General features: G+C 39.0%; 1 protein-coding gene across 1 annotated transcript in view; it reads right to left on the bottom strand.

Annotated features, from left to right (window-relative positions):
• LOC141013701 (ecto-NOX disulfide-thiol exchanger 2-like) overlaps positions 1-27,975 on the bottom strand; it is a 168,853-nt gene that overhangs the window by 13,896 nt on the left and 126,982 nt on the right. Inside the window, exons 7-11 of the mRNA XM_073487525.1 lie at positions 26,053-26,265; positions 16,688-16,794; positions 11,686-11,806; positions 6,348-6,535; positions 1,199-1,339 (exon numbers count right to left, since the gene is read on the bottom strand). Coding sequence (XP_073343626.1) covers positions 1,199-1,339; positions 6,348-6,535; positions 11,686-11,806; positions 16,688-16,794; positions 26,053-26,265 — 770 coding nt within the window. The remainder of the gene's footprint in view (positions 1-1,198; positions 1,340-6,347; positions 6,536-11,685; positions 11,807-16,687; positions 16,795-26,052; positions 26,266-27,975) is intronic.

Genomic DNA, 27,975 nt, shown 5'->3' with positions numbered 1-27,975 from the left:
CCATGATCCCACGCTACTTCACAACATCATCAAACTACGTCTTTTGTTGTCACTGTTTTGACTGAGAAACCCCTAGTGGCAGAAATTAGATACTGTGTTTCTACAGAGAAACTAGCTTTCATTTAATCCAAGAACACGTTTATATTCACTGTAGCAGGAAGGCGATCTTATTCGGTCGGTACGGCTTGTTTTATTTTGACTGTAGAAGATGCTGCATTGGTTCTTTCGACTTGCAGATGCCAGTTTGTCTGCAGTCTTTTGTGATGCACATGTACGCTGGTAAAAAAAAAATCAATCGAAAACCCGATCACATGTATACATGGCAGAGAAATGATCGTTCCCCTGGAGAAATCTAGCTCAAGATATAAGAGTTCCCAGATCCTCTCCCCCTCGATTACAGTAACCAAGATATTAATTTACTGGAGAAGGTCTGTTGTAACCCGGTAACTTAAGTGCATGTAAACACATCACAGTTTCTTGTTCTTTCTCTCACAGCTGTATCAAGAACTGTATTAAGTTACTGCTAATGCAAAGCAAACATTTCCCCACTGCTCTTAGTTCACATTAAAAGCATTTAACACGGTGTGGATTTTATCATGAAGCAGCGGTTAGCACTGACCGCAGTTATTCATTAAAAATGCATCTACAACGATCACAGCCTGATGGACTTTTCTTTGTTGGCCTGCATACGAACAGATACACCAGTTGTTCTTATGCTCAAGGTATGTTTGCTGCCTGTAGTATTAAACATCCTTTGACATTTTGATTTAAATCTCTTTTTTTTTCTTTCATTTTCTAGCCTGAATCTCAAATGGTTATATTATAGGTATTTCAGATTTTCTGTCTCCTTCAATTTCCTGTTTGTAAAGTCAGGTTTCATACCGAAGATCTTGCCTACTTGTTCATTATGTGCCTTCAGTGCAAACTTCCGTCTTTTATTGACTGTGCTCGGTTGATTCAGGGATAAATCATTCGACACCACTTTAAATGCACCAACATCTCTGATAAAACGAGGGCGGTGATGTGTTCAATCATTTTCCAAATATATGAAATTCGTCACGCACTCATTATGAAGTAATTTCTCTCTAACTAGACCACAAATTAGGCATATTTTTCTGGAGTTAGTACATATCAAAACCACATGAACATGAACACAAAGTTTTTCCTTGACTCTCCGTGTGTTTGTTTTTATTCTGACCTGGAGCGTGTGCGTCGTCTGCAGGTTGTGCAGTCCCGCCTTGAGGTTGTGTATTTGGTTCTTCAGCTGCTGTTTGTCGTCTGTACTCTTCTCAAGCTCTGCCTCTCGCTCCTTCAAGTCATCCCTCATTCGTAGGAGTTGCTGAACATAAAGAAGAAGAGTGGTTCGTGTTTGCCGTGTTTCGTTTTTTTACATCTGAGGGAAAATAGGTTCATCTGACACGGGGTCTCAGCAACAGTAAGACATTAACTCTGATCAATAAAAAGGTAAAAAACCTGCTGGGAAATATACAAAATGTGGACTCCCTCATGAGCTCCTTCACTTAATGTAATGCTGAACAATTCATCAGTTACAGTGGTGCTGTGCAATGTGTGTCAAGTGAGGTGAAAAATGAGCACTGGTCTAGAGACAGGGAGCCGGGGAGTGTTTTAGCTGGTCAGTACGGCAGAGCTGCACATAATGAGCTCCTCTGCATATTTGGGACCTCATTCACTCTGAGTATTAAAAAATGTGTTTTCTGTATATACTATTTTGATAATGAATGATGCAATTACACCCTAATATTTTTACATTATACATTGTTATGACCTGTACTTTGTGTCTTATTTTTGGTTTACACCTCGCAGTAGGGGTAGGACAAATTATCAAAGGGGAAATATACTGTTTTACTTCCTGCTGCAGTACATTATTAATACACTGGTGTATCAAGTATCAAGATTTTTCTAAAACATGCAGGGACTGGCTATTTGTCTTACCAGAGTCACTACTTCATGACTCCTCGTAGTGGTGCTTATCAAATGAATGAGGATAAAATGACAGGAAGTTAACCGAGTTGTGCTAAAGAAGGAGAAACTCACAAAAGGGAAAATGGTGGACAGAGTTACACAGAGTGAAAAGTGAGGTATAGTTATTTCCTTCCTTTAAAACATTTTAACTCCAGAACCGCTTTCTGGCAGTTAGGCCTTTATTTATGGCTGCGGTGTGTATGTGTGTTAAAGAGGCACTTAGCTGAGGCCGTTCTTTGAACATTGTTTCATTACTCGTGTTAAATGTGAATAAATACATACAATATTTATATGCAATACAAAACAATTCCTGCTTTTTGTCTTTTAGTTTGTTTTTGTTTCCTTCTTCAGTTACACAGACTTTGTGATGTATTGTATATGATTGTCTTTCAATGTATTAAGTATAGTAAATACTTACTAAATACTAAGTAAATTCATGTGAACAGTCTTTGTCACAGGGAACCCTTTAAAATCTGAGTGGTACCTTAAAACAGAATAAATTACTGTGCATATGAATGTGATGACTGTGATGTTTGCTAACAAGCAGATACCTGAATTATAAAAATGATCAGACTTAATCATCTTTGAACGTACTGTACAGTAAGCCTGGTAATAACTTTGGAATATAATTGAACCTAGAATTCAGATATGTGTAAATGTGATTTTGTACAGCAGATGATATTTGATGCTGGCTACTCTGCTCACACTGCTTATCCAGTTACCCGATCATGATGCAGACAGAATGCAGGTAACAACAAACACTTCTGAGGTCATAATCCCGATTTAAACAGAGTCTTTAAGGCTTTATATCGTATGGGAACATTTTTCTTTTGCAAAAATTGTAGTTACACCAGGTTGTCTCTGAGATGCTGAGGTCGTATCGTGTTTCAAACAAACATTATATCAAATTGAGTGTTTGTATCTTACATTAACATTTCCTAATGTTCAAATTGGACATGTTCGTCAGAGGACATGCAGCTCGGGGACTGAAAAATGGAGCATAAGGGTGTAAGCCTTGTTGCAAGAGGTTAACACTTAACACATTATTAGACGTAAGTCCAAGAACAGAAAATTAATTTTGAGAGTTTGACTCAAAACAGTGAAATCAGAGCAGTGACTGCAGAGCTGGAGCACAATCTGTTATAATCTAGACTTGGTGCTGAATTGACTATTGGCAAGCACCAGAGGCAAATCTCCACACACATATGCTTTTCCGCCCCTCAGAGACTGAACCTTGTCACAGTGATAAACAGAAGATTGTGGTTGCACTGTGCAGCTCCCTGATGTAAACTTGTATGTGCGAATGTGTAGCGCTGGAAAAACAACAGATGTGCTCAGCCAACCTTTCATAGGTAAATATAATCTTACAAATGTTGGCACTTGGGGTTTTGGTGTTATTTAAACGAAGGAAAATGTGGTTAAAGATGATATCTAACAGCTAAAAGTATCAACAGAAGGATGCTTTTCGTTGTATGAACTTTTTTTTTATGCAAACCTTCGGTAGGCTGCCTAAAGTACAGTGACATGTATGTTTTGTCATGTGTAGAAAAGGCTGTGGGCAAAGACACTTTATAGGATATAACTGGGGAACAGGTTAAAATAAAGAAAATATATATGTCTTTTTGTTTTCTCCTTCAGATTGACTGGTGTCACGGATGACGTGTGGCGCCGCAGGATCATTTTATCTGCTGATGATATTCAGCCTTTTGAAGGCCAGAGAACGACTATATTAAAGACTGGGGAGAAAGCAAAGTGTTCAATTGCGAGAGCCACATTTCATAAAGGTGATTACAATTCACTCTGTCAAATGAGATGGAAGTGGAGAAAAGCTCTTCTGCCTCCCCTGAAAACAATATTTTCTCTGACATCTCCTCGCTTAAGGAAAAGTAACTGCAAGCTGGGGCTATTTGACAACACAGCAGGTGATCAGAAGTGGATTGCCGCCTGAGGAAGCGTTTTCTTTTTCAAATTGGATTACTAAATGTTCCTGAGGGTAATATTATATTAAATATGGCCTAAGGCTACATTTCTCAATGCTGGTCCTCAGGACTCAAAGACTTGCTGCTTTTTTGTTTTTTCCTTGTCGTTTTTCCTATTTAAAGGGTGTCAAATGCTATTATTCAATCAAACAGCAAGGAATTGATTCACATCCTGGCCCCTGCCTGCAGCTACACGGGATCAGAATAGATGTAACAAGCACTACTGTAAGTAAATGCTGCAAAGAATATAGGATTAAATGTACAACTACAGTAAGGAAACTGAAAGTATATAGAGTATAAAGGATATACTATACCTGTGAACCATGGGGTGTATATCATGTGGGAGCTAATGTATGATGTAGCTAAGAAAAAGAAAACCTACACATACCAAGGCTAAATCAAGCTTCACTAATGATCCGGCCGCAGCTAATGATTATTTTAATTATCAATGACTCTTGGTTATTAAAAAAAAAAAAAAAAATCATCACAAGTCCTCAAAACTCAGACAATATGAAGGAGAAATGGTTACAATTTTTCAGTTTACAATGATAAAAAAGGCAAAAAAGCATCAATTAAACAAGATGTGATAATTTGCTAATCCTTTTTGACATAATTATACTCACTGAAAACCGTACAAAGACAATATATTTTTGTACATGTATGCTTATTGTCATGCCCTCCACTTCTGCCAAGGGCTTTTTCTTCTCTGTGTTTTTTGACCTGATCACCTGAGTGGAGACAGGTGTACTGGGGCCAGGCCGGAGCCAGTCCGGCTGCACTTGATCCTCTCATCAAGAATCCTTCAAATACTCAGCTCTGCCACATCCACCAATTCCCAGTCTGCGTCTCTAGCTTCATTTTGTAACTTTGACTCCTGTTCTCCTCTTCCTGCAGTTCAGTCTGCTCTGTCCCTGGCCCCCTAATCTACCCTCCACCCTCGTCTTCGCCAACTCAACTCAAACAATCCCTGCACTCAGCCCTCACCTGCTCAGCTCTGATTACCTCTCCCTGGACCCCCTGCCTCAGCTCAGCTCCATTCCCCACGCTGCTCACTCCAGCTCAAACCCCACTCCCTTTAACTTTGACAATAAACAAATTGTTTGTATCAATTCCCAGAAATCCAGATTCAGAATCCAGATCCAGATTTTGCCAGAATACACGCTGAAGAAGGGCATCTTGCCCGAAACATCTGTGTGGCAAGAATAAACATTTTGATGGGAGTGCTGTCCTGTATTCTTCTTCTAACAGGTGATAGTGTCATGAATGGGTATAAAAAGGGACATCCTCGAAAGACTCAGTCATTCACAAGCAAGGATGAGCCGAGTTTCACCACTTTGTGAGACACAGATTGCTACATGAGCTCAGGAACACTTTTTAAAACTGCTGACGGTAAACACAGTCTGTTTACAAATGATCTGATTCTGTTTATTGGAATCGGGGTTTTAATTAAAACCATTAGTGCCGTCGAATGAGAGCAGAGAAAGTTATAGAAACTGCATGACATACTTTGGAGCAACAGCCTCCAACATGCAGCCTTACAGCCCACACAGTCATTGTCCACCCACATGTCTTTTCACTTACTCAACCTTTTTAAATACACCTCGATGCAGCCAGTTTCACTGCTTTATGTAACTTAAATCCTGACCTGAGAGTGACCATAATCCTGACCCCTGACAGCTCTCTGATATCCTATTTTAACAAACTTTGAAACTGCCTACAAAGGGAACATTTTCTTCCTCATCTTTCAGGTTAATACTTCTTATCCCTCCCGTTGCTTGACAGAAAGCTTTAGGAGGTCATTTATTCTTTATGTGAACTGCTTTCATACTAGTTTCCCAGTGCACAGACAAATGCTGCAGCTTTTGGTAAATACAGAGTTCTCCCCCAAATGACTGTCTCAGCTTTTCTCTGAACATTGAAGACATGTCATTGCCCTGAAAATGATCTGATCTTTGATTGAATTACTGACTGTAACTGTAAGTACAATCTGAAGGAGGAAAATATTACCTGCTTTCAAAGCAAATGTACTTGTTTCAAGAGTGTTTTGGAATCAAGTGCGTTGGTCGAGTGATAACTTATTCTTCAAGAAAATCCTTAAAAGATTAAATAATACAAGGGAAACATCTGCTTCTTTTGGAGGGAAAAATACTTAAATGCAACACTAAGCTGATTGTATTTGCAGCTTAGAGATTATGACTGTATTACATATTGATATGTATTCTATTTGGTTTCATACTAACTAATAAAATGTCCAAAACAACTGAATGAAGTCATCTGTTTATTGGTCGAAAGTTGAGAAGATAATAATTAATACTCCAGCAAATCTGTTTTTCTTTTCTAACCAAGTCCACGCACAGCATCACACAATGTGAGGTATTTCATTACCTTCTGCATGCCTTGCAGGGCCTGCTGTAGGAAGCTGAGCTGCTGAGAGTGCGTGCCGTCCTCCTCGCTGCTGATTGGTTGGTTCTTGCCGTGTTCCTGTTTGAGCAGATCCACCTCGTTCCTGTAGGCGTCCAGCTGGCAGCGCAGGGAGTCGTTCTCCTCCTTTAAGGCCTCTGCCTGAGAAACACCTACAGATTCAGACGATACAAAAACACACACACACAATGACGCATTATTAGACTCACTAGTTAAGAATGTAATCTGTCTAGTTTCTGTCTGAATGCCAAACTCTATTGTTCTGTACACTACAATCTGTCCCTGTAGGCTCCAATTCCAGTCATCAACGAGAACACAAACATATTTCTGTTGTTCTCTTCATTCTGTAATCAACCCAATGCCAGAATAAATCTTGCCAATATACATTTCTGCAAACCACAGATAGGATAAACTTTAAATTTCCTTTTTTGTTTCAAACTTTACGTTTCTTTAGGTTCAATTTTCACTCTGTGCTTATGCTCTGGTTAGATTTAGACACAAAAGCCCCTTGGTAAAGGTCAGAAAAATATCAAGTTTTGTCTTAAAATACCTGTTCTGGTGGCCACAATCCCAGCTGAAGATGTCCTGAAATGTTGTCAAACACATCCAGTTTTTGACGCCACAAACGCGGCTGGAAATTGTCCTGAGGTTGCCTTGAAAATGCAAGTGTTTACTACACGTAGACTTTAATTGGAACAATTTTGGCCATGTCAGTGACAGCAGCTCAGGTTTTTGGAGTTGAATGGACGTTGATGGCGAGCCAACCCAGAAGAGACCTCTAGAGCCAAGGACTGCTAAACTTGGCACTCATCATCAACTGTAAAAGGTCAGCACTTTGTAGGCAAAAAAGAGTTATTCAAACACCTTTTTGTTTGTTGTTTATTATTTAACTTGTCGGTCACACAACACACCATCACACGTGCCATTACCACCACAGGTAAATTCTCAACATGTGGGAAACACTGAATATCCAGTGGTGAAACACGGTAGGCAGCCTTCTCGCTTAAAGTCATAAATCCTAAATATGAACGTGACAAGTTGTGTCAAAATGTCAATATGGCACGTGGCTTACGACAAATTCAAATGTGAACGTGTCATTTGTTTGCCGCAACGTTACCTGCCAACATTTTAATCTGGTGACTGGGCTGCTGTAGCTGTGACAAATGATCCACTGGTAACAGCCATACTGAAGCACCTGTCAACCGCACATAACGCACAAATATCTACTGACTTTAAAGTGTAAGTGATATCATCTCAGTCGTTATACTTCTACCTCATGCAGAGCTATTAAAATAACCATGAAATTTTTCATAAAGCTGACTCAAAAATTAATTCTGTTTAATCTCCATAACAGAAAGTGTAGAAAAAAATCCCCCAGAGGCTTTTAGACAAAGAATCATTGTCCTCCTTTTACATTTTTTTTTTAACCAAATGCAGAGTATGAGAGCCTTTAAGAAATTATGTTCCCATGCAGTCACTGAAATACAATCCCTTTTGAAAAATGCCAAAAGTGCCTTTTATCTCTAAATAGGCTTTTGACTTCAATAGGATTTCTTCTTTTTCCTGTTTTTCCCCCTATTAACTTTCATAAAGAAATTTAATTCATACTGACCTCAGTAAAACAGAAAGCAGAACAAAGCAGATTTATTGAATTTGATCTGCAATCTGCTGCTAATATATTAATAAATACCCCAAATCTGATTTTTCAGTACTCTCACAAATGGAGGCTCGAAAGTCTAATATGGTGCCAACTCTGAAATAATACCTGACAATTGGCAAATAGTTGGCCTTTACAATGTCTACCGGACAAATGATTAATTTTCTGGTTATGCATCTAATGGCCTGAGTTTAATTAGAGGAATTTACCCTCAAATAATTTTCTGCACAATAACCCTGCTGCTACCTAATTAACAATCATGTCTGCTTCAGGCAATCTTTTAATATTTAGTTTATGTGCACGTTGCATTGGTTAGCTTCACCACTGACTTAAGTGCCAAACGATTATTAAACTTTAATCGAGTTATTCTGTAAATGTTAAAACACCTACCACAAACTGACCGCCATGCATCTGTGTGCTGGTGGATACAAGTGCACATTGTAGAACGGTAACTGTTGTTGAATGCTAATGTTTGCTAGTGGTTTATCAAATATGGTTTAGCAATGTCCCTCTGGATTATCACTATCCAGAGGAAAATGGCCACCGTGTGAACATGGTCTATAACATTTAGATTGAAAACACAATGTTTTTTGTTTTTTTTTGTTCTGGAGCTGATGATGGAAAAAGCTAACAAGTGAGCCATTTTGCTTCCTCCTCATCTCTGTTGATTTGCTGTGCTGAGTTGCACATGCACAGTACCAATCGGGCAGGATGCACAGATCGGGTCGTCTTTCACAAATCAAGTGCTCGACTGAAATATCTGTCTGTCAAACCTGAAACGTCATCTCCAAATGCCAAACTGATGTGTTTTATTTGCAATGAGTGCAATTAAAGAGTGACATTTAGAGACGCCGTATTGAAAAATTAAACTAGACCAGACCAACTTTCCAAGAGAGTCACAGGAGAGGGATTTTATTTGCAGTTCTGATGGGGTATATTGGTGAATTCAAGCTTTTGTCAGGAGCTGTAGTTAAAATCAAGTCTGAGCTTACCATCTGCTGCTTCAATCAAATCAGTTGCTGGAGACCCCACATCTTCCCCCATTATTTTCTTTATCTATTTATACATATCAGCTTGTCTGAAAGTTTGCCGGGGCCCTTATGTCCACCTGTAGCACACAAACTACACTTACTTGAGTGTTTGTTCTTCTATTGTAAAGTACAGTATGTTCTTCTTGTTGCCACGAACGTTATGTAGATCATTTTTTTTCTATTTTCTGCTTCGCACACCCCTTAAATCAGCAGACCACTTGTGGGTTTGCGAGGGCGTGAATCAAAATCAGCAAAGAGGCACAGTTTGTAGGCACACTTCAAAGACGAATCCATATTTCATAAACCCCAGGTTGTTTTGTTTTGAGGGCAATTTCCACCGATGCAAAAACAAGTAGCAGCTGAAAAGGTTGTGTGATGAGGCTCATTCTGTCCAGCAGTTGATTCCCTCAGATGGTCTAGAGAAGGGTGCTATTAATTGAATCATATACAGTAAGAGCCAGTTAGTGCAATGTCAGAATGACACCCAATAATAAGATGTTGAACAATTGACCCAGGATGGTGCAAATAGCCAACAATCAGACTGCATAGACGGTGATGAAAAGATTATATAGATTAGATGGTAACAATATACTGAAATGCGTTCATTGTTACCTCTATGATTAACATGTGAATCGCATACTTATCTTGTAAATGCATATTTGAAAGAATATGTAATAATAATATAATAAGAATTGTTGACCAGAATAAAATGTTTCTGCAAACCAGAGACACATAAACATTTGCATATGTTATAGGCTACATACCATCTTGACATTTATATAAAACATATACAGTCATATCATGTTCACATTACATGCTTATGACCTGACTTTCATAGGCTGTCAAGCCTGTGACCTCAGTTCAAGACTGCGTTTCAACATTTGTGAGTGAGAAACCACTAAATATCTATAAGAAGACCTCAGGGCAATTTTTAGCCATGTTTATCGCAACATAAAACATTTTAACAAGAAGTCGGGACAACTCCAGCTGCGTTTGTGGCGACCAAAACAGGTGATTTTATGATCTTTTCCTAATCAGGTGGTTTTTGTGCTTAAACCTAAGCAGATCAAAAGCACAGCATTGTGACAACATGAAATAGGAACTAGAACCTAAAGACGTGTAAAGTTGCAACATAAAGACGTGTAAAGTTTCAACATATCCGTTGGATTGCGAAAGAAATACTTTTTTATTCCTTAAAGTATGTGTCAAAACAAGATTAAATTACTGGCTTGTGGAAATATAAAGATGGATATGGATAAATAAGCATGTGTGTGTGTTTGTTTTCTCCCAGCAGTACTCACTGAGGGGTGAGGATTATATTGATTATCAAGTCTTATTATCTTGCTGCCCAAGAAAAGCCAACAGTATGGACAGATACTGCTCAATTCCCCTGTGTAACAGCCCTGAATTACCCTGGTGAGGAATCAACACTAGCAAACACATGTACATTCATGCACGCACACACACACATGCTTGGCGGTAGGAGAAGAATAACAGATTATTCTCCCATTAATTTGTGAGATCTGAGATTTGTTTTTCAGCGTTCTGCTTGTGCCTGCGTGCACATTGTGTACTGTATACCGAGCTACATAGTTTATCAAAGTGTGCCCATAATGTGACATATTGTTATCGGATCAAGCTCCAGCAGTACTTCTGTTATTCCCTGTTTAATTTTTATGTTTTTTTTGGGCAGCATATCAGATTTCTCAGTGCAGAGATTCACTGCAGTAATAAAAACAAAGCATCTCCCAGTATGAAGCCTAGAGGCCGCGACTTTTCTGCAGGAGAGAGATTTCAAAAGATTAGCTCCATTTCCTGTTCTGCACAGCTTATTTATCTCTTATTGTGTTGCTTGTTTCTAAAATCAGATTACAGGTTCTTTTCAGAGGTAACGCACGCCTCGACTCTATCGCTCCGTGTTCTGGATTCAATGATTTGTTTTGCTTTCCAGGGGCTTCTGTGTAACCAAGAGTTCTAATTTTCGTGATGGAGCATACTTTGTCTGCAACTACCGTAATTACTGGTTTCCTGCGTTTCCCAGAATTACTTTTGTGGAAAAAAATTGCAGCAGACCAGTACTGTGCTCCAGAGGAGAATCAGGTAAAAGCGTGGGTCATTTTACCTTCACCCTCTGAGGCAATAACAGCATTTGTGAACACAGCAGCACTTATTTTTGGATTTACCAAACTATAAAGCAGCTCAAATTAAATGTATCAAACAGTAGTCACTTTGTACTCACAGTGGTGTAAGTACTTATTTTGCTCTCTGTAATCCAACCAGAAAAAAAACTCTTAAGAGTTTATTAAAAAATAAAGCCGTTTTTAAACTAATTACAACACACTGATCCTAACAGTGTGAGGTTTTAAAATGTTAAAACTGGGAGTAATGTCCCAAGTTAAAATCACGCTGGATGTCCACCAGCACTCAGCACTTTGTATAAAAAAATATTCAATTAAAAAAGTGATTTTTGCTGCTACTTGGTCACAGACTACACTCACCCTTTAGCCAAAACTCCAGTGTATGACTACAGTATCAGCAGGTAGGATATGATGTGACAGTAGCCTGCATCATTTAGCACCTTTACGCTGTTTAGTGTCAGTCCAAAGATGTTTACCTAAGTCCTCAGAGTCTTTGCTGTTGGTGGCGGATGAGTCGTCCATGTCATCGTCAGACATCTCCATCTCCTCTTCTCCCCTGATGCCCATCAGCTGCTCGTTGTGCATGTTTCTAACCTCCTGCAATGCACAGAAACCGAAGCGGGTAAATATATGCATTGTGGATGTACTGTATATCGTCTCTACCGCTCATTAAACGACACCATAGTCAAGTCAATTTTATTTATTCCATTTCACAACAAAAATGATCTCATGACACTTTACAATTGGAGCAGGTCTAGACCATACTCTTAATAATCAATTATTGACAATTAACAGTCAATTTATTTACAGAGACCCAGCACTTCCCCCATGAGCAAGCACTTGGCAACAGTAGTGAGAAAAAACTGCCTTTTAACAGGCAGAAACCTCGGAGCAGACCCGGACTCATGGTGGGCGGCCATCTGCCTTGACTGCAGGCGTTAGGTTGAAACACAGAGGGAGGGAGGGAGAGAGACAGAGAGAGAGAGAGAGGGAAAGATAGGGTGAGAGGGAGAAAAGGTTGAGGGGAGATATACCACAACGTTGAAAATCTATATGATATGATGATATGAATATGTGTATCATGTTTTATCAAAAGTGCCTAATTGAGGTGAAAATGGCCGAGAGATGTAACCAAATATTAGAATTACTGCATGAATGACCCACAATACATTAATTATTGAAGCAAACTTCATGAATGTTTTTTGTGACGAAGTAGTTTGTATTCCACTCATTCGTCACAGAAAAATGAGAGTTGTAGAAATCACTGAAACGCAAGACTGCCATGATATACATGTTCTTTACAAGCATATGTAAACTGATTTCTGTATTTCACATGTGAAAATGTGAATTTCTTATGTGGAAAGTTTCGTTTATGTGCTTGTGTGACACTTTTATTTTCACAAGCTTAGATTTTAGTTATTTTACGTGCCATGCTTTTCATATCACATATGGAGGTATGTTACAACGTGCAATAATTTACTTTTCACGTCAAAAATGTTAGTTCACATGTAAAGTAGTGGTTTCACATATTCAAAAGGTAAATTTAAGGGAACAAACCATAAAGTCCTACAAACACAAACACTCAGGCAGCCATCAGTTCAGTGTTTACGGGGTGTCGGCTCAAGGTTAACGGGGGCTACACATGCAGACACACATCTGGACTGCGACTAGTGATTGACAGCATCCTACATCCACACACCATTATGCTGCACGCCTGCAGCGTTTGTTTTGGTTGATAGTGATAAAATCATTTCAACTAATGTGCAAATACTTTGCCCTTCACTCTGGACACTGTTTGCCTGATACAGTTTGACCTGCATAGAAATCATATTCTCCTCTCGACCTCCACTCTGACTCTTACTGCCTGGTAGGTGCAGACAAATAATAAAAATGCATCTGTTCTATTATCACATTGAAGGGCACGAGGCCTTTCTACTCTGGTTAATGCAGTGTGAAAGTATATAACAGATGAAAGACAGTGGGATTAAAACAGGCTATTGAGCGTGTTAAAGAACTTAAGATCAAAGAGCACTGTAATCCTTCATGAATCTAACGTCTTGCTGTTAACAAGGAGAGCCCCCTCAAATGCCATCCTGGAATGTTTCAGAGTAGCTGTGAATAAAACATTACAGAAAACAGCCGGTTTAATGTCTGTTTATGATATATGTGGCTCACAACTACTGAAAAAAACCCCATTAAATTCAGACAATTTCTAACCAAGCTCGCTCAGGGGTAGAACAGCAAAACAAAAAGCACACCCCATGCAATAACTGCAACGATGGTTACATTTCTACATTTGTTTTGCTCAGCCGTCTTGCTTTTCAATTTGTCCACTTCAATTTCCCGTGGCATGCCAAAGGGGAGGAAAAAAACGGTGTCCCTTAAGAGACATAACAGGTTCCACCTTCGTGAGAGCAAGAAGGGACGTGACATTTTGCCTGCCCAGATGATTTCCTCTGCAGCAGAGGCCTGTACACCACAATGAGACTAAAGGCTGATGATTCTCCATGGTTTCCAGTGCATTCATTCTGTCACCAAACTCAAAAATGTTGTTTTCAAAGTAAAACAATCAATTTTAAAATTTGATACATACTGTCAAGAAGGAAAGGTGCGTGTAACATTAAAAACAGAGCAAATATTTCAAAATTAAGGCGAGATTTCAATGTAGAAAACCAAGATGACTGGTTGCTCTGTGATGCAATGTAGAAAAAAAAAGAAATATTAAAAAACTCATTATAGCAGCTAAATCATTCAAACGCTATAGTCATTAAAAAAACAACATATTTTGACCAATATGTAAGTTGTTGTTATTGCATTGTGGCATGTTATCTTTTTAATGTTGGCCTTTTAAAGATTTAGCCAATGCAATTAAGGCTTTTTTATAATTTCCTTCCTCATTTGATACTTTTCCTTTTATCCGGGGTGCCCGGATTGCCTCTAGTTTGTAAGATTTCAATGTCTTTTCTGTTAATAAAGGAGTACTAGGAGCTATATACACACAGCCCGGGAGTACAGCTAAGGCTGTGTGGGAATACAATTCTCATGTCATTGGTCATAAACAAAAGACAGATACAGAAAAATGCTCTGGTTAAACTCTGGTTTAAGTAAAAGTAAGAAGTACAAGCTCCGACAGACAGTAAAAAACTCTGATTCCCTCTTTCCCCATTACTGTCTCCTATTGAAACAGTTCTGATGCATATTCGTGTTAAAGCTCCTTTAAAAAAGCCTTTAACGTTCTGTGCTTGAGAACTTCATTTGAATCTCTCCCTTATCGTAACAAAGTATAAATGTTTGGTATGGATAGTAAAAAGCAGTTATCTGTGAAACTTCACTTTAAAGAAAACATCATGCATCAAAGGATGGATTTTTTTTTTAGAGAAAGGGAATAAAGGAAGACAAACAGAAGTAAAGAGTGACTTATTAGATTGAGATTTGCGTCATTTAGACGACTAAAAAACATCAAGTATAAATCATCCGCGGGGTTGCGATGGAGTTATGGCTGTACTTCTGCTGCAGTCTGTCTGGTGTACAGATGGTGAGGCAGTTTGTCTTATTATAGATACAGTGATGGAAACAACACCCAGCCTGACTGAGGCAACAAGAATAATTCAAGACCTGATTTACACTTATGTTGAACACAAGAGGCTTTTCAACAGCAGCGCTAACAAACACGAGGATCTGAACATACACTCACCCTGCGCACTACGACATCTGATGCAAAGGCTACTGTCATTACACTGTGGAGTTAACAACAATGTGTTGGGCCACGGTGCTCCGCCTATAACAACAAATCAATATTCGCGGGTTAAAGTGTAAAGTGTGATTAATGTATCAACACTCTAATGTGGACAGCTCCCAGCAGTGGTTCTGAATGCTCGTTAATGTCATAGATCTATTTCTGGAAAGTTATTAGCATTTTCATAGTTCTGCAGGGGATGGAGCAGAATGAACGCTGTTCTCTTTTGATACTGTACATGAATATTCACAAAGACCAGGCCTCATTGACATTCAGCAGAGACAATGTTTCAGCAACATGCTGTGACAAAGCTTGATTTGTAATGGCGTGTGTTTTTGGATATACCACATTATATGCAGTGTATGTGCGAGTTCAACTCGACTGTTTCTACACTCAGCAGATCAAAACTTCACCAGAGCCACACCTAATGCTGCACTCTAATTAAAAAACGACACAGACTCTATTAAACACATATCTTCACCATAATTAATGTGGCATTTGTCTGACAGTGAAACATAATCAAACAAGCAGAGCCCTGTCAGTGTCTTAGAAAAATGAGATGGATAACCTCAATTTCCCGCCCACACAAAACATGCAAAAATGCAGCTATTTTCCTGTGAACGTCCACACGAGACAGGCAGCGAATGACGAGATAGTTTAGAGAAGAATAAAAGCATCAGAACAACCTAGAAGTTAGCTGCTCATTGAGGCCCACAGGGAACAAAACTTCATGCAGATGCTAATGACGTGATCCTGATATGTTATCTGGATGATGACATCTTATCATACACCTTTTATTAATAAACATTCTTTATTTACCTCTCATTAACACGCATACTTGCCAATCCATATGAGATATCCACAAACAGATGACAAGTTAATATGATGTGTAAATGGGGTTAGTAAAATTAGTGCCACACACAGTGAAGCAACGGTGTCAGCTTTAGATTTTGCTTCATTTTTGGTTATGGACAATTATGTTGTCGTAACGTTGAGTGTTAACCCTAACCCTGTATTATACACATTTTACTGATCATTGTGCATTTTTACAACTCAACTTTTGTTTAAAACTTTTACTCTTTGTCACTTTTTTGTCACTTTTTGCTCAGAATCAGAAAAATAATGACAAACCTGTATGGCGATAATGCTCATACTACAATACCAAATAACATTCTTGAAAGGGAGATCTTAAGAGATGAAACTATAGATGTTTTTTTTCTTTTTCTGGATGCATTAGATGTGGCAAAGTATCAGTCATTGTAACTGATCACATGACGCCATCAAGAATAAAGCACCCAGTAGATCGAACTCGACTTTTCTACTTGACTTTAAAAGTCTGGTGTGTCGGATTTAGGGGATGACATATCGTGTATATATATCAGACATCACATATACATCAGTTGATATAACCACCCAAAACTTAGAATCGTTGTGTTTTCCTTACCTTAGAAGAAGTTGTTTTTTGGGTTTTTTTTTTTATCAAAAGATCTACAGGACCTGGGTCCTCGTCCACAGAGTCCGACAAACCAAATACTCACTGAGAGGGCCATTCGCTTTTTTTTGCGAATTTACCACAGTAGGCAAGGGTGAGGCAAAGAGTAAGAGTAATGTGCAACCATCTTTAAGAAGCCTACACACTGGACCTTTAACAAAAACTAAGGAAAAAGCCATTAACACAGTTTATGTCCTCACAAAAACCACATACAACTACATACATGCTTAAAGGACGTTAAAATACCAACCTCAACCTGTTTGCGCCACATGTCCAGGTTCTTCCGCTGAGCTTTGGAGAAATGATCCCATGCTTTCTGTTTGGACGCAGCGTGGAACACAGACACAATCTGTTCAACTGTGATGAAGAGACATTTGTAGATGGAGAGAAAGACAAATGAGGGAAGGAGCAGAGGAGTGAAACAGTTAATTAATATTAAGTTAACTGGGCAAGATTATCTGTGTCTACAGTAGGTACTGTATATGTTTCAGGCCTGTGTCAAATACACATATTTACAATTTTCAAACTTATCTGACACAATCATAAAAAGACCACATGTCAAACTCCTTTAATCTTCTACTCCAAAAATATTTTCAGTTTCTGTGTGTGTGCTTTTTGATTATATCACCACAGTTCACATGTGGAAAGGTTTTCTGAACAGCTGTGTAGGATCAAAAAATCTCGACTGTGAACAAACTGTGTGTGGGATTATTTGGGCTTATTGGTGTTATACAATTTACAGAGGAGAGATGTTTTAACACAGGGAGAGGTGAATCAAACGATGTGTTTTCACTGCGTTATGATTCTGTTCTCCACACCATCTGCAGACAAAAACACTTTCAATTCTCTTCACCTATTAGGCAGCACACACAATTAACATTTTGCCAAACAGATTTCTATAAAAGCACCTGTTTTCTAATAGTCTGGCTCATAAGAGATCCCAAGTTGCTGAGAAAAAAAAAGGTAAGAACGCTTCAGATAAAAAATCATACTGTGGCCTGTACTGCCTTATATGCTGATTGAAGTATTATCAGGTCATTGTTGTGTTAATTTCTAAATACTGTGTACTGAAACTTGATGAGACTATCAATAAACAGTTTAAAAGCATCTGGTAGCCCTTGAGTTATATTTTAAATTTTGTGTCAGTCGAAAATTTGCAGCTCGATTGCATGAAAAGAAACTGATTTATGGCATACAATCGGAAAATAAGATGTTTTTTTCCGTCAGTGTAAATTCCATTAAGGCTTACAGGGTTTCTGGCAGTAGCAGATGGTAAGTTGACTCAAAAAAAAACATACTATTTTTATTGTCTTCCCAAAGGCAAGGAAGAAAACTTTTAACTTAAGAAACAACATCTTCTGTGTGACACAAAACAACAAATAAGAAATCTGGTTCTAAATTTTTAAATAATATTCAAAATGTTTACCAACCAAAAGTCTAATTATGATACTCTTGGGTGCTGTGCATGTGAAGTCTTTCACTTGCAGTTTTGACAAATCTAGTTCATCATAAGAAGAAGAAGAAGAAAATGCAGATCGCACAGACAAATCATATCATAAGACGTCAGCGTAGACGTTATTTTTAAAGTTTTGAAAGACTTTTTTCATGTCTGATGCCTGATTATCAAATGAAACCCAGAGGCGTGCACCAAGAGAATTTAAATAAACACCAGCGTCCACACAGTCAGTTGCTTTCTTATTATTTATTTATTTCAAAGATTGAAAAAAACTATGCAAATCTTACTCATATTTGTAATAGACACTGTATTTTCATCATAACAGTCCTTTTTTAAAGAAACCCAAGAACAATGCAACAACACTGAAACTCTCTCCACTCTCTTTCATAGATCTTCTGCTATTTGGCAGCTCGTTTGGGTTATCAAGATTTAATCTGCTCACCTGTAGCAAATGCCAATACAGACATTACTGATGGCTGTTGAGGCCAGCAGGCATTCGTTTAGACTCATAAATACTTCAGCATTCATAAGATGCCAAGATAGCGTCTTTATGGGTTCTTGCTGACTGGCTGCCTTCCTTCATACTCCTTCACTGTGTTACTTTTGTTAGACTACAGCAGAGGACAGTGAACTCTCTATCTCATCTGAATAGATGCCCTCCATCGCTCAACGCAATAACATTATAAAACAACAAGCTTGCTGCAGAACGCCATGCATCTTGTCATTATCACATACTGCATCTTGTCTCCTATCAATATGTTCAGGGTTCAGACTGCATCAGCACCGAGCTAGATGATGGTGTATTGATATTGCGTTCTCCCTCCAGAGGGCCTGCCTTTATGTTATGGCTGTATATCAAGGTTTTTATATTGGACACTGGTTGTATGTGTATATATATTAAGCCTTGGTATTAATAATACATTTTCCCCTGATTACTTCAGTTTCATTGGTCAATAGAGAATGTAGGAAACGAGCAAGGCTGTGGTAGTAAGTACGCACAATCTACTGTTGACTTTACCACCAGTTTGTCCTCCACATTCAAAGGAGGCACTGTTTCTTACACCATTAGATGGAGAAGTGTAAAATGACAAAACCCCAAAGAGTCCAAAAAGAGGTTCGTATCATCAAGTATTTATGTTCTGTGTGTTTTAAATGTGTAAACACAACTGAAAATATCAAAATAACATGGTAGCAACAGGGTGACATGTCATTTATTTGCCATTATACAACACAGGGTTGCATAACGAAATGAACGTGTACATAAACCTGCATACACCATATAATACGTGTTCCAGCAATAAAGATGGAAAATTACTGATTAAAAACAAAGTTTAAAGGAGCTACTGGCTGCAGAGTTTGTTATCCCTCTGGTGGACTGTGTTTTACATTATTGATGCTCGGTGTGTGTTTCAACGCGTACACCTGAGGTATAGGTTGGTGCTCCAGCTATATTGTATATGTATGTATCTTGTCAAAGGTTATTGTTTTGACAAAGGGCAGTACTTTTACATATTTTTACAACACAGGGATGCATGTCTCTCTTCTGCGCTAGCTGAAAAATTAAATTGACAATGATCAGAGCAGGTTGTTAAGTTAGAAGAAGGAATATAAAACAATGTTTCACTCAACTTGAAAGTACTTTAATTTAATTAATCATACAACATTTCAATTTCCAAGAGCAGAATGAATTGGCAAAAGAAATCAAACTCTCACATTGTCAAAGTGTGGAACTTACCCACAGTAAATTAACGAGCAAGTGTGGTAAGAGAAAAGGAGGATTCGCTCATCAAAATGGTCCATTTCCATCAAATTAGAATAAGCAAAACTACTCAAGAATGACTCTTACCTATTTGTAAGAGGCGTCTATCAGCTTGAGGAGACATCCATTAGAATAATCTCAATTGAGAACCTAAAGTGGCCAAAACATTGGCAAATTGCAGATTCCCAGTGGATTTATACAGTACAAACACCCAAACCTACTGGTGAAATTGGTCTTGGCTCCAGCCAGAAGGGGGCATACAGGCCAAACCCAACACAGAGCACCCTCTCTTCAATGGCAGAAGGATGGGTGGATTCTTAGACAACAGAGGAAGAAGACACTTTAAGTCGGATTTTTTCTCCTCCTCTCTGGAAGCACTGAGTGGTGAAACAATCCCTCTGGTGTGGGCGAAGCACCCGGGAGATCTCCCCTGTGTTTTTGATGAAAGGCAGTCAAGCCTAGCAAGACATGTCAGAAACGAGCTGTGGTTAGGGCCACGACACAGCCTGTGGTGGTAGCAGCAACACTCCCGGTCAGGTTTTTCATTTTCCCTGCTAACAGGGACACAACCATATAGTCTCGTATTCCCAGACCAGTTAGCAGAAACAGGTGTGAAATGGGCAGTCAGCACTAAATCAAATGTGGGAATGGCTTAGAAGCAGTGACAGGTCCGGGGCAGCTAATACACAGAACTGCTCTGATGGTTAGTGCTTGCTTGTTGTGATCTGGGGGAAGGAAATGTTTCGTACTAATCGAGTTATGGTACATTTCCAACAAACAACTCATCCAAGATTGTTTATGTGATATAGGTGGTCCACACTTTCAGTTACAATTTGAGGTGTGCTGCTATATAGTAAACTACATATCGTGGCATTCCCAGTCCATTTTAATACAATCAAGCCTGACACATAACCTACAATATGTGATAGCATATTAAAATCTACTAGATCCTGATTTTTAACTAGGAACCACATAAAATTGAACTCACTCGTAGAAAACAGCCACCTAAATAAGGCTTAATTTTTTTTTTTTCATCAACTTCCATGCATTTTTCCCTGAAAATGGAAAAAACGCTGTATCGCAATGTTGAAAGTGAGAAATAATTCCTGTGTCTGTCCCTTTATCCGGATCTGCACCAGAAGGTAATGGGGTCTATTCTGGGCCGAGAAGTTTTGTGAAAATCCGCTCGGTAGTTTTTGTGTAATCCTGCTGACAAACCAACCAACCAACCAACACACGAAAAAAAAGAACACGAGCGAAAACATAACACTAGGTATTACACTACAGTATGTTACCACGGATGGATGTCTGAAACATTCAGTGTCAGGCAGGGGTACGCTTAGAATAAAGTTGTTTTTACAACCTCGTCTAAAGGTAAAAGTGTGCATTAGTGCTCTGAAAAACACTGGAAGGCTGGATGAAAAAGAGGCAACCATAGAGAGGGCAGAGTTCGAAATTGTGTGCCAATTTACCGATACTTGAAAGAGTTTTCTAACAGCCGCCACTCCTAGAAAACATTCATAGTGTTGCACACATTTGCTCACAAAGAGGCTGGTGTGAAAAGAGAAAGCTTGAGAGAGAAATGTCAGCTCTGCTTTCTTCTCACCTCCACACAGCTGGCTAATCACTGCGCTTGTTGGATCTTCAGGTTTGGAAAGTTGTCGAACTGAGCTCCCCCAGCACAAACGTTAGATGCTTTTCAACCATCCAACAAGAACTTTGGTTGAAGCACACGGGGACCTTTTTTATAATTGTTTTGTGTTTTACAATCAGAATGAATACCAGATAACAGATACTACTTGGCTGCATTATATTTTTTACAGTTCTCACTGTGAGAACTGTGACTATGCTGTCTTATCTTTATTTTGTATCTGCTTTTCTATTTATATATTAACACACTGGAAATCAGTAGCACTCTTCACAGACATGATGTTAGCATGAATATGTATGCAGTCAGTGACAAAGGAAATGCATCATTGATTAAGAGTTTCATGATGATTATCGTTCATCTACCTCAACCTCCTCCATCCCCTGACATCCACCTTTGCTGTCATCATAATTACTACGGCTGCCAGGAGGTTGCAGCCTAATGATCAACATAAATATATGTAATACTAATCTCCTTAAGACCATTTCTACTGTTAAAAGTACAAACAGAAAACTGTGCAAAACCTTAAAGCTGGCCAGCAATCTGACTGAATCACACATTTCTTAATTATGGCATTTGTTAAACTGACTAATTAAAAAAAACAAAAAAAACACCACATTATCATCCAAAGCCTTTCAACACAGGTATAATCTATTCAAGGGGACAGAGGTGTGAATGACGGTAATGAGTGTCCTTGGATGGCAGTCAGGAGCTCTGACAAAAGCAGAACCTGGTAAATATGGATGTGTCTTTTGTTCACAGGTGTGGTGTGTACAACTGCCTCATGGGAGACCAATCTCAGTGTTGACATTTGCATGGGTTGAACTGCAGCGCGAAAGACAAACTCATGAATAGAAATAAGTGTTTGTATGGATTATTGTGTTGGATGTGGATGGCCTTTAATGAGAGAGAAACAGAAAAGGAAGAGAGTGAGGGTGACTGACGGAGAGAAAGGGAGACAAACAATGAGAGAGCAGAAAAGAAAAGAGGAAGTCCTGGGAGGTTGTAACCCACTTCTATCTGCCCTTTCCAAACCGATACGACATACGTAGATTTCAATACAAGCAAGCTTATAAAATATGCATCAAACAGAGCGGCACAGTGATGGCATGATCGCAGGCGTCAGATCATCACTATTGCTGATTCCTCTGCTGTTCAACTTCACCGTTCATAGTTTGTTGTTGCTGTTTTCATGGCATACATGTTGAAGATAAAACTGAGAATGTTTACAGCAGCATCAAGGTCAGTCTGAGACTTAAATGCCTTTGCTGACTAACTTATTTTCATAATATCAAAAGAATTAAAGGCTGACATTTAACACAATATAATTTGCAAAAGTTAAATCTTCTGTTATGAATTATTCACTTCAAAGATGCATCTAAATTAACCTAAAAGTAAACAACTGTCAAGGGGGCGGTTGTGGAGACGGTGAAGTATCAGAACAAACAGAATATTAGTCGATTCACAAAACGTGTCAAAAGATGGAAAAACAATATTGTGTGATTCATTTTATTGATCTGTGAAATTACCCGGTAACCAATCAATTCTTTGCTCATATAGCGCCTTTCCTTTTCTTCACACATGCAGTCTATCACGGTCTTTCAGGGATCGATATTCAGAGAAATCTGTGTGGCCAATTTTCCACTTCAAGGCCAAAAAAAAAAAATGGAACATGACTGTCAGTTGTGTTGTGAACGAAAGCGGCAACACTGTAGGGACGAGTACGTAAAGAGTTACGTCCGTCTGATGAAAGATGCTTTAAAGTGGAGCGAGCGAGGATGACGCGTTTGAGTATGCTGTCTCTCCATCCAAGGCTCTCTAAATTTTCCTATTTAACGAAGCTCTGCGTTCAATCAGGAAGACTATCTTAATGCTCATTCATTCAGAATTCTCTCTCTGTCTTACCCCCGCCCCTCCCTACCTCTCAGTCAGTTCTGACCCTCCTCCAACCCAGGCCACCCCCACCTCATCACATCCAGATCTTCAGCCATTCATCTTCATCTTCATCAGGGGTTTGCTATACTACTCACAGCTCCACCTCCCCTCTTAAAATAAAATGGAAGTCACTAATAAATACAAATTTTTCTCATCTAATGCGCACATGGCAATAAATATATTATTTATTCACTCAGAATGAAGTTTCTTTTGAATGGAAAATATATCAAATGTGAGTTTCTTGAAAAAACATTTCTTGTCTTGCTGAATATTAAATATATCACAAGAACAGTGGCTGGCACTGGACACAAAAACAGCTCCTCACTCCTCTCCTTTGCATGCAAGATACGTACTTAGCAAACTATGTAGAAAGACAACACCCTGATTCTGAGGGAAACAGCTGTCAGCAGGCCAACACCAGATCTAAATGAAATGCTAAATAAAGCTGATATTTTGGTGGTGATTCAACAGCATCTACCCAGGCTAACTACGCACTATCAGAAGAAATTCATGATAAATTAATTACTAAATCTTTTTTCTGTCTGTAACCAGCCAGATCCCCTTTCTACAGCTGGAAATATCAGCAGTAGAAGTAGTAGCATTGAAGGTGTGGCTCAAGACATTATGATCATTTTATTCTTCGTTAATGTAACGTGTTGCACGCTTTTTGCCCTCGTGTGTGCTGGTAAGCATATGTGTGGGTTAGAGCGTTATTTATGTCATGGTATTTCTCTCTGGGCATTTGAGCATTTGATACGCCGTGTATAGAGCGGTGACCTGTGATAAAACGGCAGACTGCAGTGTCATGGGAATTACTGCGCCGTAGCACGGTTGATTGCACCTGTTACCCAAGTATAACACCAACCGAATGGTGAATTCTGTAGGATGGGGCGCTACTCTCAGGGGGGATGTGACATTGGATAAATTGTTTACCGAGTGCATGTATGTGTGATCTAGAGATGCACATGCTCCGCACCCTGGACACTCTACTGGTGGCAGAAGACCAGAGACAATTTTCCATTTTAAGACACAATTTTTCCACTCAGGACCACTGAAGATCTTGGTCAAGAGCTTGTCACGAGTCAAGTAGTTGTTGACGGGACAAGACTGGACATACAGTCAAATCCAATATTAGTTTTTGAAAGAAAAAAAGGGTTGGCGCATACAAGACATCTCCCTTTGAATACACTGTACTTCTATGATACTAAACGGATGGTTCACCACAACATAAAAATACATATTTTTCGTCTTACCTGTAGTGCTATTCATCCATCTAGTTGGATTTTTTGTGTTTTGATTTTTGTGTTTGTATTGGAGATATCGGCTGTAGAAATGTCTGCCTTCTCTAGAATATAATAGAAAGAGATGGCATTCTGTTTCTGGTGCTCAAAATGCAAAAAAATTAAAAACTCCAGAGCAATGACTTTACAGGAAACATGACCTGGTTACTCAAGATCATCCACAGAACTTACTGTGAGCAGTTCCATGTTGGATCTATTTTCTTTTTACCAAACAGCACCCCCCAACCGTATCACTGTGCTGAAGGAAATGGCATAAGACACTGATACTGACAGCGTTCGATATTACACATTATTGGCATCCTCCATTTTTTCTTGTGTAACCGGGTCATGATTCCTGCAAAGAGACATCGCCGTTGAGGTTTTCAAATGTATTTTCTGGGGCTTTGAGCACCACAAGCCGAGTGTCGTCTAGTTCCATTACGTTTAAGAGAAATGGCCGATATCTCAGAACCGTGGCAACACACACTAAAACAATCTAGATGGATAAACAGCACAGCACCTAAGAGGAAAAACATGTATTTTTGATTTTGGGGAGGATCCTCGCTTAAACATATTGGATTTAGGTTTTAACAGAAATAAAATGTGATCATTTCTGTGTATAGAGTTTGGTATAACTTAAGTTATGATAGGTGCACCGGCTCAAATCAATTCCATTTGTTTGCCAAGGCTCAGTCTGCTATTCAAAGGCTTGTTTACTAGTAATAAGCAAATCCCCAGTAATTTCAGTGTGATTTTTAATTTCAATCAGTTTTTTGAAGGTGTACTGGTGCAACAGTGGTGCAATAATTGCATCTCCTGTTGAAGAACATGGCCAACATTAGACCCTTTTTGTGTTTTGAAGACCTTTGAAGAAAAATATTAGCTTTTCTTTTATATTTTTTATCCCTGCTTGACAAGTAGTTCTCTCTATTGACTCAGACAACCCGTCTCCTTTTGATTACCATAATAAGTAAAACTGTGAAACAAATCTAAAGTTTGTATTCTTCTGAACTGGATACCTTTTGACTGCTTTTTTTAAATAAAAATATGAGTGAGTAAGGCTTTAAAACCACTTCTTAAAAATCCCTTTAATTCAAACCTTGTTATGGTGTATGTATATTTATCTCCCTCTCACTCATTTTCTGTACTCAATTTTTATTTGCTTTTTAAAGCATTTGTTGCCTTTTTTTTTTAAAAAAAAAAAGGTGTTTCATTTCAGGAGGAAACTTAAGTTGATGTTCTTTGTATTAATTTGAACTGTGTTGGTGATCTTACATGAACTGTGTGTGGGAGTGGCAGAAGGTAATGTGAATATGAGCTGCACTGAGCTGTGTATGCTGCGTTTTATATAAAAATGTAAATTACAATTAAAAACCTTGATTAAAAATGACTTATAACATTATTTATGCTCTACAAAGGTATATTAGATGAGCATGATAAGTGAATTGTAAGACAAAGTCACATTAAGCTACTGACCTGGCTAGTGCCATCCTTAAACTACATATACACGCACTGTGTGAATGAGCAGAGGACTCACACTGAGCCAATATGGTGGCCATCGCGGTCTTGAACTTGTCTTTGGCCTCTTCCATCTCCTTCTCGTGCTGACTCTTCTCGCTCATCAGCCGGCGGATGTGGCTGTTGGAGGACTGGATCATGGAGTAGAAGTTATTGGCATTCCTGCGGTTGACTTCACCTCGTTCCAGCCAGGTCAACAGCACGCGCACTGATTCAGGAAACTTATTGTCATCTGGGAAATAATGCAGGAGACGGGGTGCAGAGAGCAAGAGTCTGGGTCAATATAAGCATGTTGGGATGAAATGAATATTTTAAATAAAGCAAATTTACTGTCATCTGGGCAGCAGGAGTGTGAAGGAGAAAAGAGTCGACATTAGAAAGGTTAAAAAAGTGCAGCCTTTACAAACTCTGTCATTTGACAAACACGGGAGGAAAGGAGAGAAAGAAATGTGGTCAAAATCAATACCAGAGAAGTAGAATAACCGAACAGCCTCTGCCAACTAAAGTTGTGTTAAGCCAAAAGGGGACAGAAGGAAAGAGTAAGGGTCACTGAAGGACCAAGGAAAAGCTGCCTCTGCAGATCTTCTGTGAACTTTTTGATGATCTGGGACAACCAGGAGGAAACAAGTTCAATATTAACACAAATGACATAAACATTCACAACGTACAAAAGTAGCGCAAATCATCTCAGTTTCCAGCTCGAATCCAAGCGCTGTATTTATATAAAGCTAAAATTACACTTAATTAATGTTTGAGCAATATTTTAATGTTCAGACGAGCTGTCTTTGCAAGTTTTTTTCCAGTGTGTGCTGGGTCGTTTGCAGGTCGCATGCAAAAGGTGTCTCGGAGGAAAGAATGGGGACACGGAGATGATGAGATGAAAATAACTTCAAGAACTCATTCTCATCCTGGGAGGAACAGAGCAGAATGGATGAAATAAATGATTGAGGAGGGAAATTTTATCATATCTATACGCTGAACACAAATGAGCAGGAGGTTCAATCACAGGAACACTTTTGGATAAAATCAATCAGCTCCCGTCTTTCCTATAAATATCTTTGGTAAACAATCCTCGCCAAACGTCTACAGAAAAGGTGAGCGGCGTGTTACAAAGTGCAGGTTGTTTAGCGGTACTCCTGCTTTGTCTGGTGAATAATCAGATGATGTCAGGAGACTTTATTGATTTCTATTGTTGTTATTCTGCAGTGGTTGTCCTGTCCTCCTCTGCCTCGCTGCCCTGCTTACAAGTCAGAGGAGCATAGGAGAGAATACGCTCCCACACACAGACGTCAGTGCACGACACATCGCCTCAGACCTCCGCACAACACACGGACACAGAGCGCCGCGCATACATCATGTGCACACACATAAACATTACTTAACGTCTGTACAGATGGAGCAGCTGGGGAGGTTTATATTTGTTTAAGCCGGGCTCTGCAGGTGCTCTCAATTTCTCTGTGTCGCTCTCGACCACACACACACAAACACACGGCGGGGTCCATCAGATGGCTTGCATGAATGATGATCTATCACAGCTACAGATATTGAATCAAGGTGTTAGCTCTTGAATCCCTGAGGTGTTGCTGTTTGTTTATAGGCACACTCACTCTCATAACACATGGCCCCCTGCAGTGGTATTATTAATAGACAATCTTGAGGAATATTACTGGTATTCGATCACTGACAATGGCCGGAGGCCAGAAAGATTGGGATTCTCATTCAATGGGCCTTCAGCTGTGGCATTACCTGAACATTAATACACAAATTGAAATATGAGGATGCATTACCTTGCTTTAGGAGAAATAAATTCCCAATTAGAAAACTTTTACCTTTTGTTTCTCTGCATTTTTCTTTGTATCCATAACTCAGAGCTATTCTGACAAGGAACAGATGTGACAGTCACTGTAAACTTGCAGAAAACGGTGCAGAACATAACAGTTTT

The sequence above is a fragment of the Pagrus major genome, chromosome 18, assembly GCF_040436345.1.
Source record: "Pagrus major chromosome 18, Pma_NU_1.0".
Taxonomy (NCBI): Eukaryota; Metazoa; Chordata; class Actinopteri; order Spariformes; family Sparidae; genus Pagrus; species Pagrus major.
The sequence above is the reverse complement of the archived record's forward strand: the minus strand, read 5'-3'. Positions and strand labels throughout refer to the sequence as shown.